Source organism: Ochotona princeps, chromosome 1, assembly GCF_030435755.1.
Source record: "Ochotona princeps isolate mOchPri1 chromosome 1, mOchPri1.hap1, whole genome shotgun sequence".
NCBI lineage: Eukaryota > Metazoa > Chordata > Mammalia > Lagomorpha > Ochotonidae > Ochotona > Ochotona princeps.
The window spans coordinates 25,820,868-25,838,590 of NC_080832.1; the positions used below are offsets into that span (position 1 = coordinate 25,820,868).

The 17,723-nt window shown below is 43.8% G+C and overlaps 1 protein-coding gene across 1 annotated transcript; it reads left to right on the plus strand.

Annotated features, from left to right (window-relative positions):
- Nucleotides 1-459: 459 nt before the first annotated feature.
- PERP (p53 apoptosis effector related to PMP22) lies at nt 460-10,709 on the plus strand. The gene is made up of 3 exons (XM_004587268.3): nt 460-960; nt 9,533-9,673; nt 10,361-10,709. The coding sequence occupies exons 1-3, from the start codon at nt 747-749 to the stop codon at nt 10,585-10,587; spliced, it is 582 nt and encodes a 193-aa protein (XP_004587325.2). The 5' UTR covers nt 460-746; the 3' UTR covers nt 10,588-10,709.
- The last annotated feature ends 7,014 nt before the right edge of the window (nt 10,710-17,723 follow it).

Consider the following 17,723-nt stretch of genomic DNA (forward strand, 5'->3'; position numbering starts at 1 on the left):
AGTGGCCCCAAATACTGGCAGGGTTGTGGGGCAGGGGCTGTATGTGTAGAAAGTCTCCTGGGGTGCTTCCGAGGGAAATCTGTTTATTCACCCCAGTCTGGAACTCCTTAAGTAAACAGTGGCATCTGAGGTTTCACAGCTCATAACGCAGGGGCAAAAAACTGGTCCGCCAGGAAGCTAAAAGTCCGAAGTGCGCAGGCGGTGGCCAGCAATAACCCAGAGAGCGCCTGTGCCTTTGGAATGGGTCAAGATCTGGAGTCTAGGATCTGGGTGCGTGTCCCAGCATGTGGCAGTCTGCTCGTGGGGACATCCAGCTCAGAGGGCGTTAATACTCTAGCACAGCGCCTTGGGAGACAGCACCACCTGACAGCAGGCGTGACACGCCTTCCCCACAGTGGAAACACCCCGAGTGCACGGGAAGGGTCCTCAAGCGAGGGGAGACACATTAGCGGAGTCCCCGCTCCGGCCTGGCCTCTGCACACCGCCGCCCCGGGCTGGGGGAAGGCGGCAGGCAGCCGGGTGTAACCGGAGCCGGGCCGGCCGGGCAGGTCGGGGCGGGCGCGCTCTGAGTCATCAAGGGCCTCGAGGTGGAGCCGGGCGCGCCCGTGCGCCAGCCCCCAGGGAGCCGCCTCCCTGCCACCGCCTCTTCCCCTTTTGTCGCGGCCCCCCGCGCTCGCGGGCCACTCTCCGGTCGCCGCCCGTGCCCCGCACGCTGCCACCTTTCGCGTCCGCTGCCACCGTCGACAATGCTGCGCTGCGGCCTGGCCTGCGAGCGCTGCAGGTGGATCCTGCCCCTGCTGCTGCTCAGTGCTATCGCCTTCGACATCATTGCGCTGGCCGGCCGCGGCTGGCTGCAGTCGGAAGACCACATCCAGACGTCCTCTCTCTGGTGGAAATGCTCCAGCGAGGGCGGCGGCAGCGGCTCGGCGGAGGAAGGATGCCAGAGCCTCATGGAGTACGGTGAGTGCGCGCCGCCGCCTCCAGGAAGACCTCGGTGGCCTGTACCAAGGACCAGGCTGTGGAGAAGGGGGTTTATGGGGTGAAGGGGGTAATAGCTTAAAAAAAAAGTTTATTTAGAATTCAGGTTTCTGCAGGCGACCTGAACCAAAACAAGAGGCGGCCACTTTGGGTGGCCGAAAACGCACATGGTGGAAGAAAATGGCCCTGCTTCAAACTCTTTTTGGGATTTGTGCGTTTCAGCCACTAGGCAGGCTTAGATGAGTACCTATAAGAAGCCAAGTATGTTTTCTTGGAGACCTGTTGAAACATCCTCCCAGGCCTCTTGCTTCTCCCCGCTGTTTTATGATTAAAATACAAGTGTTACAGTATCTCCCCTTCCCTAACACCAGTGGCTCTATTTATCCTGATCTACACTAAAGAAACATTGCACGTTGAAAAAGAAAAGTGCTGACGGTCAAAGCTGGAGCAGCTGGGACAGCCCAGCTACTCTCATGGTGTTCACCTACCAGGCCAGTCTGTCTGGTTAGCTCTGGCTCCGGGGAGTGGCCATGGGGCTTCAGTCAAGAACATTTGTCTCTTAGAATCCAGCCAAGAATCTGAAAACCAAAGAACAACAACTTCTGCCGTAGGGAAGTGCGGCAGAGTGGATCAGCCGGGGTTTTCCAGCAAGGGGGAGGCTGCAGCACTTAGCTGGGCAGGAGCAGAGAGAGCTCAGGGTCCTGTCTCCTGGTGGGATCCCGTTCTTGCCTTGGGGTGACCGCAGGTGTCCCGGGTGATTAACCACCTGTGTGTGCAGAGAGGGAACGGCTGCAGTAGCGCCCCCTTTCCGCTCTCTGCTGTCGCCCTTGATTTCATTCTCTGCCCAAGTGACCCAGGGCTTCCACCTAAGTCCTGTTCATCTGCCCTTCATGGGACCTTGGTCTGCCTACCGTGAGGTGGGTTTGATCTCTTGCGGAAGGAACTTTCCCCGCTAAAGCAAGCACCTTCCTCATCAAGCAGGTCATAAAAAGTTAAAGGCCGCCCCGGAAGTTTCTGCTTTCACCCGAATGCCTGTGTTTTTCTTTCCTGAAAACACACAAACGCCAGGTTGGCGTTACCCCGACTCTTTCAGTTTCAAGGGGGAAATTAACTGGAGATCATCTAGCCTCGTCTTGGCGTTGCAAATGCACACAGAAGACTCAGCAGGTCTGCTTCTGTGTTTTAAACAAATCTGGAGCATGGCTTCTGGCCCCAAAGACTCACACAGGCCCGGAGCCCACTGGGCAACAGTCTCAGAATGCCGTCAGCTGGTTCAGCCAGCACAGGCTGGGCTCTGCCGTGGGATATGGTTTGGCTGACAGCAACGGCTGACCGCAGTCCTCTTGGGACACACACACACACACACACACACACACAGAGAGAGAGAGAGAGAGAGAGAGAGAGAGAGAGAGAGTGAGTTTTTAGTTGCCTGGACTTGGAGGATGAGCTCACCTTCCTAGGGTGTGTCTGCTCCAGTCCCACACCGAGTTAGTGCTTTGTCGACCCAGGAGAGTAAGCAGGCTTTGTTTCTAGCTTGATTTAAAAAAACGTAGATAAAGCCAAAGGCACTAACTTTTTCCATTGTAAAGAAAAGCGTGGATCTTGTATGATTTGCTTCCGTTTGATACAAAGATTGGCTTCTGGTGAAACTGTAGTGAACCAGTAAAAAGTCCATCCTGAGGGTGTGATTTTTCAGAAGCAGATGATGGCTTTGAATCTCCATTTTGTGGTGATGGTCACAAACCAATAAGTGTGTGTGTGTGTGTGTGTGTGTGCGCTCTTATGCAAGGGTCAGATCTTATGCTCTTATGCTAGGGTCAGATCTCAGATCCAGGGGCTGTGGGGGTGCTCCAGGAAGGAGCCAGTGGCTAGGGAATCAGCAGAGGGGCCACTTTGACCCTTTGAGCCCTAATCAACTATGCAAAGATCATCAAAACAAACAAACAAACAAATAAATACAAAAAAGAAGTACATGGAAACATTATTTAAACCTGCCCCATCTCCCGCAGGCAAGTGGAGCCACTGTGTGTTCCCACGGAGGGGGGATAGTTTCCAGACATCTCTGAACTCACAGATATTTTCAGATAGCTTAAGTAAGGCTTTGCTACTAACACTATGGTTACAAGGGGTGGTCCTTTGCAATGCCGTAAACACCTTAAACACACTCCCACCTACACACAAACAACCAGTATCTTGTGTAAGCAGGAGTAAGGTTGGTGGCTCTGATTGAAGGGATAAGGCTCCAAAGGCTCCAAGAAAATGGAGCTTTAAAAAAAAAAAAACATTGATGCATAATAGGGAATATCTTGATATGTTATGGTAACTAAAGAAAGTATGCCTTTTTGTAGCAGAATGCTTATGTGCTTTTATTAATATTCGTAGCAATTTGTTTGGAAGAAAAGACCCAGGTCATTAGTGTTGATGATAGTATTAAAGATTGCAAACCTTGTAGTAAAGATAGTCTCTTAGAAGTTTATAAAACAACAGCTTATGTTCTTCACTATTATTAAGTTATTTCAGACTTTCAGGTATCACCGCGATTTTGTTCATGCGTGATGCAAAGTATTCACTGAGTAGTTTCTTGTTCCTGAGAGTAGCAGCTGAATGAATGCTTAGCTTAACTGATGCTTGCTTGGAGTTTTTCAAATCATAGTTTATATTTGCCAAACAGGAAGATGAAATGCATGATTAAAAAAAATTAAATGTCCCTGTCAACAAAATGCATAATGTAGTCTTGGTGCTTGTTTCTCAGATACTGTTTTTGCATGACTGGCACCTTCTCTCCGCTTTAATAAAGGAGATTTTTAAAAGGTTTTATCAGGGAACGGTTTAAGCATCTGTGGGTAGATTTCAAATGCTTTAGAGAATAATGGGAATGAGTCTGTTTACCTTAAATGGGGAGGAAATCAGACCTGGAATTTTTTTTTTTCCAAAAACACCATCTGAATACCCCAGATTGCATCCCATGATTTTACACTTAGAAGCCAAAACATTATAATAATTAAGTGAAATAATTTTAGGTCATTTAGCCCTATGTTTCTTAAGTGGGCAGGGAACCAGAAAAATGAGTTAGAAGTTGGTAATTTTCATTGCGATAGGTTCAGCTTCAGTGACTGCTTTTTGATATAATGCCATTGTGGTCCTTTGGTACGAGATATTCAGCTGTTGCAATTTTAAGAAATCAGTCATTAGCAGAAAGATTATTTTTCATGTGTCCCTGGTCGCATTTATTCCCCTAGCAGAATTGAAAGCTGGCTGCTCTCTAGCTTTGACAATTTACCATGTATGGACGTCTGAAGAGGGATCTTTGCTAGGCCACATACCCTGTGCTTGGCAGGAGGCCAGCAGAGTCCCTGGGCCCCTAGCATTGACCTCCAGGGACCACTGGCCTGCTGCAGTCACAGAGGGCTGAAAGTGCCACTCCTATCCAGCATCCTGTCCAGGGTCTGCCTCCCTCTATCCTGTTCCCTGGCAGGAGGGAGGGAAGGCTGTTTGTTATTTCTCTTCACCCCTGCTGGGTGGAAATGTGCTTCCTCCATTTCTTGCTTTCAAGCTATCTTCTTCTGTGTATGACCTTTCCAGATGTTTCAGCATAGAGCCAAGTTCACTGTGAGTTATCATGTGTGCAGGGTGCAGTGTCCTGCTCTCACCCACTGCCTCTGGGGTGGTTTCCTCACTCCTACAAGGAAACAAGGGAAGACCCAGTGTAGGGAGAAAATGCTGGGAATGCGTGGAATCTCGCACTCCAGAGGGGGCTGTCCCTAGATCGTGCCTGTCCTTCCCTGGTACCTCTGCTGCTGTCCGGAGCGCTTGCCCTGCTGTGGGGTTTTCAGAGACTTGCCATGAATCATCCTCTAGGTTTTTGTATTTTAGAGTGTGGTCAATGAGCCAGATCAGTGTGAGTGTGGGGGTTCCTGGACTTAGACGGGGTTACTAGATTTATAATACCACCAACTTCTTGGCTAATATGAACTTCTTAAAGTAGAACTCGCAAAATACACTCAAGATACCACAGAAGACAGCAAGTCCCGGTGTGTCTACCCTTAAGGAAACAAAAAACACCAGCCAAACATGGAAACCTAATATTTCTCTTATAATATTACATGCTTTTATGATCGAAATGTAAAGAAAGACAGCTGACAATGAGAATCCTCCGCACTCCCTTTATACACACACACACATTTATCCTCAGAGAGAGAGCGCCATCAAATTAAATTGCAGTAGCAATGAAGGATAAATTTGTGTTCAAAATGAAGATGGATCATCTATGCTTGAGAACAGATATGGGCCAAAAGAAGTAATTCTAAAAATTGATATTTTTCCCTACGGTTAACCTAAAAGTATAAATATATCCCAAAGGGTTGGGTGAAAGTGTAGACATTAGCTTATTCCAGGTAATTAACTGAAACCAAAGGTAACTAAGTTTTCGAAACTTATGTCGCAGGGAAGAGCCAAGCTCTGGGTCCACATGGCCAAGGGCTCCTTTCACGTGTAGGAAGTTGGGCTGCAAACGTTTTGCCTGGGCCGGGTGTGGTGCCTCTCCACATTGTGAAACAAAGCAGGCATTGACAGGAGAGGGGAGCTGGCCCGGCTTGGGGAAGGTCTGCCACAGGGCAGGCAGCATCTTTACAACACGCAATATGTCTGTCTCCAGTGATAGGTGAGTGAGTCACTGGGCGTGAATTTGCTACAAGAGCAGGTTTGACATGTTCTGCTCCCACGACACAGTGCCACTTGGTTTTACAGTGTGAATTTCTCAGGACTCAGCATTTAAAATAGGGAAGACAGTAACTGAGTTGATTCAATGTGGCGTAGCAAAAGTTCTCTTTTGAACTATTTATTTATTTGAAAAAGCAATGTTAGAGAATGATACAAAGGTGGAGAAGCAAGGGGGAAAGGGAGAGAGAAAAAAAAGAGAAAGAGATCTTTTATCTGCTGGTTTCCTCTCCAAATTCCTGCAGCGGAAGTGAGGAACCTGAGACTCCACCTAAGGTTGCCGCCATGGGTGGCCGTGACGTGAGCATTTGGACAATCTGCTGTTGCTTTCTCGGGTATATCAGCAGGCAGCTGGATTAGAAGTGGAACTGCCAGGACTCAAATCTGCTCTGCCAAAACACCAGTCCCAGGAAAAGTTCTTAAGATGGTCTGTCGTTATACCTATGTTTGTCTATTGGTATACTTCATTAAATAGACATATAGTTATTATTACTCTTTATAGCAACATTCAATATTTTTAAATTTGTGATTGTCAGAGTCAGTTGTTAAATTATATTCTTTCTCATGCTTTATCTCGTGTTTTTTTTGGAAGTTCAGATTTGCTACTATGCAGTGTATAATCGTTTTATTTATCAATCATATGTGTGCATATATATATATATGCATGAAGATATCTTGCTTTTCCTTACACAGTTTCAAAATGAGAAAAACATTTTTTTCATGAAACAACATTTATTGGATAAAAATTTCTTTTTTACACAGGGAAGATAAATTTGCTTATTTAGTTATTAGATTTAATTGATCTTAATTGATAATAGTTATAAAAACCTGTAGAAATGAGACTGTAACGGTCATACGATTGAACTATAGGCTATAACCACCATATATACAAAGAGTTATATGCTATTTTTTGGGTAGTGGTGTGTCTGTTTTATAAGAAATCTAATAATCTCTTTTAGTTTCCAAGCTTAAGCATAAATGTAAGATGTCTTTCAAATGTGTGGGAATATGTGTTATGAAAACATATGCAGGGGCTTTAATCTCTACCTTTTAAACAATTTTCTTATTTATCTATCGATGTATCTGATAAGGAGAGAGCCGGCGACTGAGAGGGATTTCCCATCGGAAGCGTACTCCACAATGCCCCTGATTGCTGGGGCTGGATTATGCTGAAGCCAGGGACCAGGAATTCAGTCTGGGTCTTCCCTCTGGATGTCAGCCATCATCCTCTGCCTCCCAGGATGTGCCTTAGCAGGGAGCAGAGCCAGGACCCAAGGCCAGCCACTGCAACATGGGACGCAGGTGTCCTAAGTGGGGTTAGCCATTATGCCAAATGCTCAAGCTTGAATTTATACATACATACATACATTAAAATGTTTGCTTATTTGAAAGAGAAGGAGAAAGACAAGGGAAAGGTAAAAGGGGAGGGGGATCTCTCTCACCGCTGCTTTCCTTCCCAAATGCCCCAACAGTTTCCCCACTTAAATATAAGGTGAAAAAGAAACAGGCTCCCTAGATTTCATATTTTGGCTTTATTAATTTCTATTTTTAAACTATTTGAATCTTATCCTTAAAATCTGTCATTGATCTGACAGCAAGAACAATATTTGGAGAAAAGTGATGAAGACCTCAAATACAACCCCGGAGCCCATCCTTCAGGGTCGTCTATGAGCTAACACATTTCCAGGGGCATGTAGTCTCTCCTCACCACAGTAATCCTTCCTGCTCTTGTCTGAACCGTGGAAGCCCTGGAGGCAGCATGTGAGTTAGGGAATGGAGCAGGTTTGGCTTTGGGTGTCACAGCTGAAGATGTGACAGTACCCTAGGGAACCAAGCAGTGATTTGCACCTGCCACTACAGAATCTCATGAATGTAGGCTAGTTGGGAGAGTGGGAGAACCTGGCACAAGGCCACAGGCACAGACGCAGGGAGGCCTGTGGGTTTTAAACTTCTCATCATGAGCCACCCATCTTTACTCTGATGCAAAGCTCCAAGGCTGGACTCCCCAGTTGAGGAGAATGGCATGTGACTCATGCAGGGTGCCTGTGAGGTCCAGCTGGTGGCAGAAATCTTACCCTCTCTGCCAGCCCTTGGCTTTCATTGACTTTGGCCAAGTGACCTAGAATTCAGTGAGGACCAAATCTTGCCTTTCGTGCTGTTAGAGAGTGAGGTGTTTGAGCTCTCCAGGCTTAAGAGTATTTATCTTTCTGAAATAGATGGCCGTAGTGTGACCTCCACAGCTGTGAGGAAGCAGTGAGCCCATGCAAGCCCTGCATGTGATACATCCATTTAGAGAAATGGTGGTAGGGGATGAGATTTTAAAACCCAGTGCAGGGCTCGGCACGGTAGCCTAGTGGCTAAAGTTTTTGCCTTGCATGCTCCAGAAGTCTATGTGGGTGCCAATTTGTATCCCAGCTGCTCCACTTCCCTTCCAGCCCCTTGCTTGCAGCCTGGGAAAGCAGTAGAGGACGGCTCATAGCCTTGGGATCCTGCACCCATGTGGGCGACCTAGAGGAGGCTCCTGGCTTTGGGTTACCATTGCAGTCACTTGAGGAATGAGCCAGCAGACAGAAGATCTTTGTCTCTTCTCTCTGTAGATTTGACTTTCCAATAAAAATAAATAAGTCTTAAAAAAAAAATAAAACCAGTGCAGATTGAACTATAGGAATGACTGATGGCAATCCCTTGAATGTATCAAGCATCTCCCATATCCTCAGACACAAGAGTAGATGACTCAGGGCTCAAGGTGCCCATGTAGATGTTCCCACCTCAGTCTCAGTTTCCACCTTCTGATTTTTTAAGGGCCAACATTAGTCACTAAGAAGGCTTATGCAGGGCTGTGTGCAGTGGCACAATGGTTTAAGCCACTGTTTAGGATGCTTTAATCTCATATTGGAGTGCCTGAATCATGTGTTGCCTTTGCTTCTAATCTAGCTTCCTGCTAAAGTACCCAGGAGGTACAGGTGAAGGCTTGAGTGTGTTGGTCCCTGTTATTTACATGGGAGAGCCACATGGAGTTCCTGACTCCTGGCTTTAGCCTGCCCCAATCATAGTTGTTGAGGGAATTTGGTAGTGAGCCAGGGGATGGAAAACATATTTTTCCGTCTCTGTTTATGTCTTCCTCTTTCTCTCTCTCTGTATCTCTCTCTCTCATACATATACACACACATTCTTTCTCCTCTGCTTGCTATCATTCTACCTTTTCTATAAATATATATTTTTCAAAAAAGCACCCATGTACAATGTATTCTGAATTAAGTTTTTAGAAATGAACGTTTAAGGAGGAATATAGAAAAGTTGTCCACTACTAAACATGTTATTAAAAAATCATTGATTCTTCTCTATCATTTGATTGTTTTATTTGCCATCTCTGCCTAGTTGTAAATACATACTTTTAAATGATTATTTTTGAGTGGAATCAAACATAAATGTGAAACAAAAGACCTTTTAGACATATTTCCTAGAGAGTTTGTAACTTGGAGTGTTTAGTGCTAAAAATCCTATTTATTATGGGTAAAGCTTGGGTGAACCCTTTAAATCTGCCTGCTTATGTGGTATTTTTTCTTTAGAATGTGGGAGATATTGACATTTGCCCCAGCAAGGTAGCAAACTGGATTCTTAAACATTGGTCTATTCATGTCCTATGTGGCAATGGGCTATGCTTCCATGGACATAAGAAGATGTTGAAGTGTGGTCCAGGAATCAGCTGTCCTTCTGTTGAAATTTGGTTAAAACAGAGAAAACATGACACTCCTTCCTCCCCTGCCCCAGGGCCTTGACCCCTCCTTAGGACATTTGGTGCATGTGTAGTACTAATTCCTGTCTCGTTTGCTCGCAGCATGGGGAAGGGCAGCGGCTGCCACACTCTTCTGTGGCTTCATCATCTTGGTTATCTGCTTCATCCTCTCCTTCTTTGCCCTCTGCGGACCCCAGATGCTGGTCTTCCTCCGCGTGATTGGAGGCCTCCTCGCCCTGGCTGGTAAGACTGTCCGGGCAATTCTTGCTCACATGTTCAAGTAGGTGTCAGTAGAGTGATGGCCCATCATGCAGAGAGGAGCTGTGACAACTTCTGATTTCCTTTCCCAAATTGTGTCCCCAAAGGCAGAAGGGACAGAAAGGTGTTTTAAGATCTGTCCTGTGCATTTGACAGTGTGTCCCCTGCTCTACAATAAGTGTTGTCACTCTTAGATGGCCCCTGGTGGCAGTGTCCTCACCCCAGAGACTAGAATGTGCTAGACCTGGGCGTGGCCTCCTCTGAGCCCAGCACTAGGGAGAACCAAGTGTCCCAGAACCACTTCACTGCTTGCAAGCTCTGTGTGACCTTGTGATGACCAGATCAGTACAGTTCTGTACTTTTCTCAGTCCATGTAGTCGCCGACCCATATCACACAGCATGGCTCTGTTTTCTGTCTGTGTTTCATGCGGCCAGTGGGTGGGTTTGATACTTCTCAGTTCCAGGTGTCTCTGACATCCAAAAGCCAGTAACCTTTTCCAGCTTATGATGAGCCAGATTCCCTCAGTCCCTTTGGCATCTTAAAGATGGTTCTCACACTTATTTAAGAGAGGGACTTTGTGGAGGAAGGAGCCCATGTCTTATTGCTATGCATTCCTTCATTCTTTCATGCATGTATTTATACTCTGGGAATTTTTTTTTTCTTCCCCTTAGCCGTGTTCCAGATCATCTCGCTGGTCATTTACCCTGTGAAGTACACCCAGACCTTCAACCTTCATCTCAACCCTGCTGTCAATTACTATTATAACTGGGCCTACGGCTTTGGGTGGGCAGCCACGATTATCCTGATCGGTTGTGCCTTTTTCTTCTGCTGTCTGCCCAACTATGAGGATGACTTGTTGGGTAACGCCAAGCCCCGGTACTTCTACACCTCTGCCTAAAGCAGGGAAGCAGGGGGATGACATCGCTGCCTCGGAGATCCAGAAATCCGAGATCCATTCCAGAAGGAGAAACTGTCTCCCCAGGCTCCTCCGAACCTGTTCTCCAGCAGTGTGTACATTATTCAAGTGCTCTAATTTTTTTTTTAGCGTGGGAGAAAATGTTTCTTACCTAGTGTTACAGTTTCATATTCATCTTTTATATGTGTTTTGTGGAGTTTAATGAGACTTGTTTCTTTTCAGTAATCACCTAGTGTAAGGCAGTATTTCCTTGTGTCTCTTTGTAACATTTATAGTGCATTTGTAAAAGAATATGAACGTGAAACTTACCACTTTCTCAAGCAGCAAGAGAAGCCTTCCAAGAGTTCATGATCTGGTCAAGTTCTTCTTTTTCTTTCTTTTCCCAGATAGGATGGTCTATTAAGAGTTAAACAGAAGGGGGGATATTAGTGAGCATTTTCGGTGTCCAGATATACTGAAAGCAACGGAAAAAAACTGTTTTTCAAGCTTTCAGTTATTTAAAGAAGCAAAATAGTTTTCTAAGTGTATATTGCAGGTGAGGAATTTTGTTGAACTTCACCTTGACTTGATATATCATGTGGGAAAATATTCTCAAACTGCCAAAAGCCGTGGCAGTGGCAAGGCCTCTTTGAGAAGTGAAGTGCTAGGATGAAATATTCTCTGTTAGAGTAGCACATAGGGTTAGGGTGTTGGGAAATGCTGTGTTACTACATCTGTACTGCTGTGTGTCTGTATGTCCAGGGCTGGTGTAGACGGATTGAGAGGGTGGCTGGGGTCTGGTGCACCCTGCCTGATAGACAGGAAGAGGTTGTATTCCAAAGCCTGGACGTTGTGCTCTCACAAAAGTGCCATTTAGTCAGCTGAAGGAGAAGAAATCACGTGGAGTTTTTTTTAAATCTCAGGTCTCACTGGGCTTGCATCATACAGATACAGTTCTGATAGATGACAATTAGCAGAAATGTACATGTAGTTAAAACCTGGTCTTCCTTGATAAACAGACTTAAAATGACATAAAACATGCCACAGGAAAATTCAGGCAGGTGACCTTCTTTGAATGGTAAACATGTTGGATGTGTCATTTTTTTAACCATTTATGTTAATGTAATGAAAACCCAGTTCAATTTATATATATCAAAATTATTTTGTAAGTTGCAAAATAAGCCATTGAAGTTTTTATTATGACTTTCCCCCTAATAAACCAGGTAATTAAATCTTGTGTCTTAGTTTGTTCTTTGTTTGTCATAGTGGGAAAAAAAAAACTGTGTTGAGAGGGTTATGACAATTAGGTAAAATAAAAGATGGTCTTTTGTGATTTTGAAGGGTCTTGCTTGATTTTGGTATCTGTGGATAATTTCTAAATGGGTATTAGTTAATTCTAATAGTCTACCCTCCACTTCTTCCTCAATCAGCAATACCCTTGCATAGAGACCAAGCAAGATCTATTCGGCACTACTATCAGAGGGATGAGTGGTAAGATTTCCAGCGAGTTCAGATACAGCCAGACCATGAACGATCCAGCTCTCAGCCCCCTGCGTGGCCTCCTCGTTGTGATGATGCTGTTTTCTCCCGTTCAGGAAGTGGAGGCAGCAGGCTGTCCACTTCTTTTTCCCTTGTGCACTTCCCAATGCTCACACTGATGGTGAACATCAATGTGAAGAGTGGTTGCCGGGGGCCGTGGAAGGAGACTGGAGCAGTTTCTCTCCCATGCTTGTGTTGTCTTGCTGCTCCTTGCCAGCAAATGCTGCCTTTACACCTTTCAAAAATGCAAGGTGGATGTCTCATTGTAGGTTTTTGCAGGAGTGAAGAGCCTTCTTTCTACTAAGGGCCATTTGGACACTTGTAGCATCATCTACCAGCCATACACATTTATCAGCCTGAAAACTAGCCTGCTGTAAATATGGTGTATTTTCAGTCCCTCCTTGCAGTTGCTTTTCTAGGGCTAGATCAAATAATCGCTTACATCTTACATGGCCTATGAGCTGGATGTTTCAGAACCTGAATTATAGAGAAATGTAGTCTTGGTCATTATTTGCACCACTCATTAAAAAAAATTATTTTAACAACTGAAAGAGAAGTTGTAGTGGTAATTATCAATGTTATTATGTGCCATAATAACAGCACAGTTAATTCATGAAGATTGGGGGAAAAATGGGGGAGAGAGAAGAGAAAGGGGTAGGGTGGGAGGTGTCACTTTGCTTCCAAATACGTTATCATGGAATATGTGAAATGTATTCCCTTTATATAAATCAACAAACAAAAAAGAATGGATAGAGATTAAAAAATTTGATCTACTCTTTAGCATTCCAAGCTTCTCTAACACCCACATTCTGATCTTTGAGCTTTTTCCCATTCCATTTTGGTCTACTACAGCATGTGTGAGTGCTGGGTGGACTTGCTTGCTGTGCCATGGCACACCTGGAAAGGTGTACTGTGCGCTTGCTTGCTCTGCTGACTCAGGCAGGTCACTCCCGTGGCTCTGTCTGCTCAATCAGTGACAAGCTACATCTTGATAGTACGCATTTAGGGGGAAGACAACTTCCTGGGACCAGTGAGGTGATAGAATGGAAGTGTTTCAGCTTGGAGTACTCTGAGGAACATGTGTTGTCACTACTTTGGCTGACCTGTCCCACTCTGTCAGCCTTGTTGCAAGCACAGAGAGCTTCTGCTCCTGTCAGTTTCAAATGACAAGGGCAGATACCTTTAGGACACGGACAGAAGAAACGTTCTGGGAACTCTGTGAAGAAACAAGGAATCTGAACAACTGCCTAAAGCCCAGTGCTTATGTAAGAGTTTCTCCTGGTGAAGCTGGCATTGTTTTGGGCTCAGTAATGAGCCCACCTTTCAAATATGTAGCCTAGGTTCCCAAACACTTATCTCATGTTCATACTATAAGTTGGATGCCTCTTACTACCGAATGAAACAAAATGGTAGTACGTCAGGTTGTCATGCAAGGTAGTCATAGAGTGCAATTATTTTTAACTTCAAAACCATAGCTGCATCTCTGGCAAAAAGAAGAAAAAGTTTGATAGGCTTCCCTTTTTGAAGGAAATGGAAACAATGGAAGGATGTAGTCATTATAATTAATTAGGCTGGTCTTGGTGTAAGCTCCTGGTAAAACATGCTTCTCCTAATACGACATGTATGAACGCACAATGGACTTGTTTTCCAGGCACAGCTGAAAGGGCACCTTGGCGGCCCATCCAGCCTGGGCTCTTGCTTGCTCCTCCCACTGGTTTCTTTTCCATAAGATGATTGCAAATAATTTCTTTCCCTTCCAAGTTCACTAAGTCAGAGTGCTATATATTTATTTGTTCATTTGTTCACAATATCAGACAAGGTAAAAAGGGGAAAGCAATATTGAATTTTGGTGCTTTTTTTTTCAAATTGCTTTTCATAGCTGGAAGCAATGTTGAAAATCCTTTTAATACAGGGATGGAATTTTTTCTTTGGTGAAAATTAAAGGACATTCCAGCTAGTGTAAGAACTATGAACTAAATGAATATAGAACTTAAAGCTCTGAAGAAAAACTGGTTATTTCAGGGAGCCTTTGATTCCAGATAGTAGAGTAGACCCTTTGGCATAACAATCTCTTCTGATCAGTACAGAATGGATGATAGACTAGTAAACAAACACGAGGGAATGAATGCACAGCAAAGGAAGGATCCATTAGCTGAGCCAAGACATGTCAAATTTCATGACAATATTAGTAGCCCAGTGACAAACTTGTTTGTTAGGGAAATAGTAGCTGTAGTTCCTGGTAAACCCCAAAGCGGAGCCAAGCTTGGAGTTGGCAGGAAAGAATAGGATTGGGAAAATAGAGGGTGTAAGTCAGGGAGATGAGTTAGGGGTTTGTCCCAGAAATATTTGCCCAACCTCCTCTTCCTCTCACCCAACTCCCTACCTGTAGGCATAAACTAAAGATGACATCAGGCTTACTAATTAGCATGCTCTGTCTTAAGGGTTTCCTGGGTATTAACTACATGTAAACCTCACTTTGATCCTCTCCTATGGATTCACTTATTCAGGGAAGAAATGGAAGCATAGGGAGGTGAAGTAGCTTTCCCAGGCTCAGACAGGTAGGGATAGAAACCTCACAGACATGTGAGTTGGGGCAGTGTGAGGGGAGGTAGGGCACAGCACCCTAAGGATTATTCCCATATAAGCATTCCTAGGCCTCCCTTTCCCATCTCACATTGGTGTAGGTTTCTCAACCTCTCACACTTCATCCCCTAGTAAGCAATGTGCCTTGCTAATGTATTTGGAGAGGGTGAATTATCAAAAGGGTCAAGGACCAGCCTGGTTGGGGCTGGTTCCCTAAGCAATAAAACAGAGCAAGGCAATGAATGAGGGTAAGATAAAAAGCAATTTTAGGACCTGGCAAGGCAGCCTAGTGGCTAAAGTCCTCAGCTTGCATGCACTGGGATCCCATATAGGTGCTGGTACATGTCCCAGCTACTGCACAGGCTGTCTAGTTTTGGAGTGTTTCTCTGGGATCGGATCCTGTGGTCATTACTTGTTAAACATTAAGATAGAAGGCATCTTGCAGACTGTCCCAGGGGTGTGGTGGTAATGAGAGGTTCCAACCTGATTTGGGGCCGAAGGGATGGCGTTTCTTAAATAAAAACTCAGCAGCATCTTTCAGAAGCATCAGCTTTTAGGTTTTCTTAAAATGAAAACTTTTGATATTACATATAATTTGATTCTAGCTGAAGTGCATTTTTTAGACATTAGTATCATTCCATTTTGCACCAGTTTGAAATACATGTTAATAAAAAAAACATAGAAAACACGTGTTATTCATATGGATAAAACAGAGGACACAGATGTACATATACCCTACCTAATCTCTTTGGCTTTTGTTGCCCAGAGAATATTTCATAACAGAAATAGAAAGCAAAATAAACACCAGTGAAGAGACAGCTGACATATTCATAGTCATCTGACACAGGATTAATATCCATCATATAAAATGAGCTCAAAGATGTAATATAAAGCAATCTAGTTAAAAATAGGCCAAGGATCTGAATAGATATGATTCAAAAGAAGAAATGCAAATGGCCATCAACTGTGTGAAGAACTGCTCAACATCATAACTATGAGGGAGATGCAAATAAAAATGATCATGAGACATCATCTCACTCCAGCTAGAATGGCTCTCATGAAAAGGAAAAGAACAAATGCTAGTGCTGATGTGGGGGAAAAGGGAACCCAGATGCTCTGTTTCTGGGAATGCAAATCACAGTCAGTCGTCATGCAGAGTTCTGCATGGAGGATCTTCAAAAAATTGTAAATACAAGTGAATAGAACCCCTCTTTCTTGGTATACGCCTGAAGGAAACGAATCGGCCTCTGACAGAGATACCCACACTGTCACTTGAGTGGCAGCACTCTTCACAAGCCAAGAAATGGAATCAATCTAGGTGTCTATCAATGGATGCAAGGATCAATAAAATGTTGAATACATACACATTGTAATATTACCTGTAAGAAAAAAAAAAAGAATGAAATTCTGTCATTTGACCAAAGCCAAAAGAACTGGAGGTCGTTATGTTAAATGAATATGACAGACAGAGAAATACAAACACCATATTCTCTCTCATACGTTAACAACCTTGATCTGATCTTAGAGTACTGATTCCTAGAGACTGGGGCAGGGGCGAGGGATATTGGAAAAGGGGTACCAGTCAGGGAGAAATAATGGTTTCTTGTGTTCCACAAAGAACTATGGGGTAAGTATAGGTCACAAAATGTATTATATTACTGAAGTACTGGAAAGGAAGAACTGGTGGGTTTCAAACACAAAGACTAAGGAAGACAGGGAAATGGAAATGCTAATGCCTATCTAAGCTGTACACATGTGTTGACATACTGAGCTGTACCCTATAAAAATGTACAAGTGTTACAAGTTCATCAAAAAGAGAGAGAAACATGTGGAAGAAGGCTCTTTTCACTTTCGTGCATTGATGTGTTTAAATAAATTTCACTAAGTATTCTAAGTAGAGGAAAATAAACATATACTCCCCCATGTTTTGTCTTGAAAGTTTTATACAAAGGTTTAATCTGAAATATAGCCATATTTGTTTTAATACAGACATGCATTTTCTCTTTTTAAAATTTGTTTCTGTTTACAACATTAGAGAAGTTGTTGGTGCATTTGAAACATTGTACCCTTTTTCATTATTTATATTTACATCCTTGGAACTCCGCTACCTGCTCAGAAAATATGTAATAGGTTTTTGGGAACTACATTCACCTCACTGTGTTGTGTAAATAGGGTTTAAGTTACAAGTTCATTATTTACAACTCAACTTCTGTCCATACATCTTCAATGAAAACAGATACTGTGAGTAAAGCTTGCTGTGTTTGGGGAAAGAAATCATTTTCTCTGAGGGAACCCTCTGAACTCCTTTTGATACTTGACTTTAACTTAGGCAGACGTGGACACGCCAACACTTTTAGTAATCTTCTTCTAAAGAGGAAAATTCAAGAAATTGCTAGACAGACCACAACTGGACTCCATTCTGAAATATAAATCACTGGAGAAAAATGCATGATTCTAAGCAATTTCATGTAACTACACAGGATGGTTGCAACTGACACCACTGCTTCTCCCTCAGCGAGAGGCAGGAGCAACTGGCTTAGGGATGTTGGGAGCAATAGATCCAGTACCAACCTGCTATTTTAAACCCACTCTCTTTGTACTATTTTCCTGCAATAGTTAATTTTTATAATTTTTGTTTAAGTAGGCAGGTAGGCTCCAAAGATTGCTTTATCTTTGGAGTTTCAGGTTGTAAAATTCAGTGTGGGCTAGGAAGCAATCAGTCTATTGTCTGAGTGCTTTCCCTTTTTTCAGATGGTTTTTAAGTGAGCGTGGCTTTCCCGGTTTCAGTGTACAGTGGATTGTTCCTAAGTTTCACAGTTCTGGTAAGTATTTGAGTATATGTGTTGGGTGTGACAGACATGAGCATAATATACTTTGGGTGTGGGCAAAGAGGATCAAAGACAGAAATAAGAAGAAGCTCATATCCAGTCAAGTTAATGATCTTCCGCTTGTGTGTCACTGTTACTTTCAGGAATATAATCTCTTTGTAGAAATAAGCAGGAAAACTCAAAAGTGAG

Bases quoted from the DNA above. Each gene is read 5' to 3' on its own strand.
- PERP (XM_004587268.3), top strand. From the start codon at position 747: ATGCTGCGCTGCGGCCTGGCCTGCGAGCGCTGCAGGTGGATCCTGCCC. The intron at 961-9,532 runs GTGAGTGCGCGC...GTTTGCTCGCAG, and splicing joins CCAGAGCCTCATGGAGTACG to CATGGGGAAGGGCAGCGGCT. The intron at 9,674-10,360 runs GTAAGACTGTCC...TCTTCCCCTTAG, and splicing joins AGGCCTCCTCGCCCTGGCTG to CCGTGTTCCAGATCATCTCG.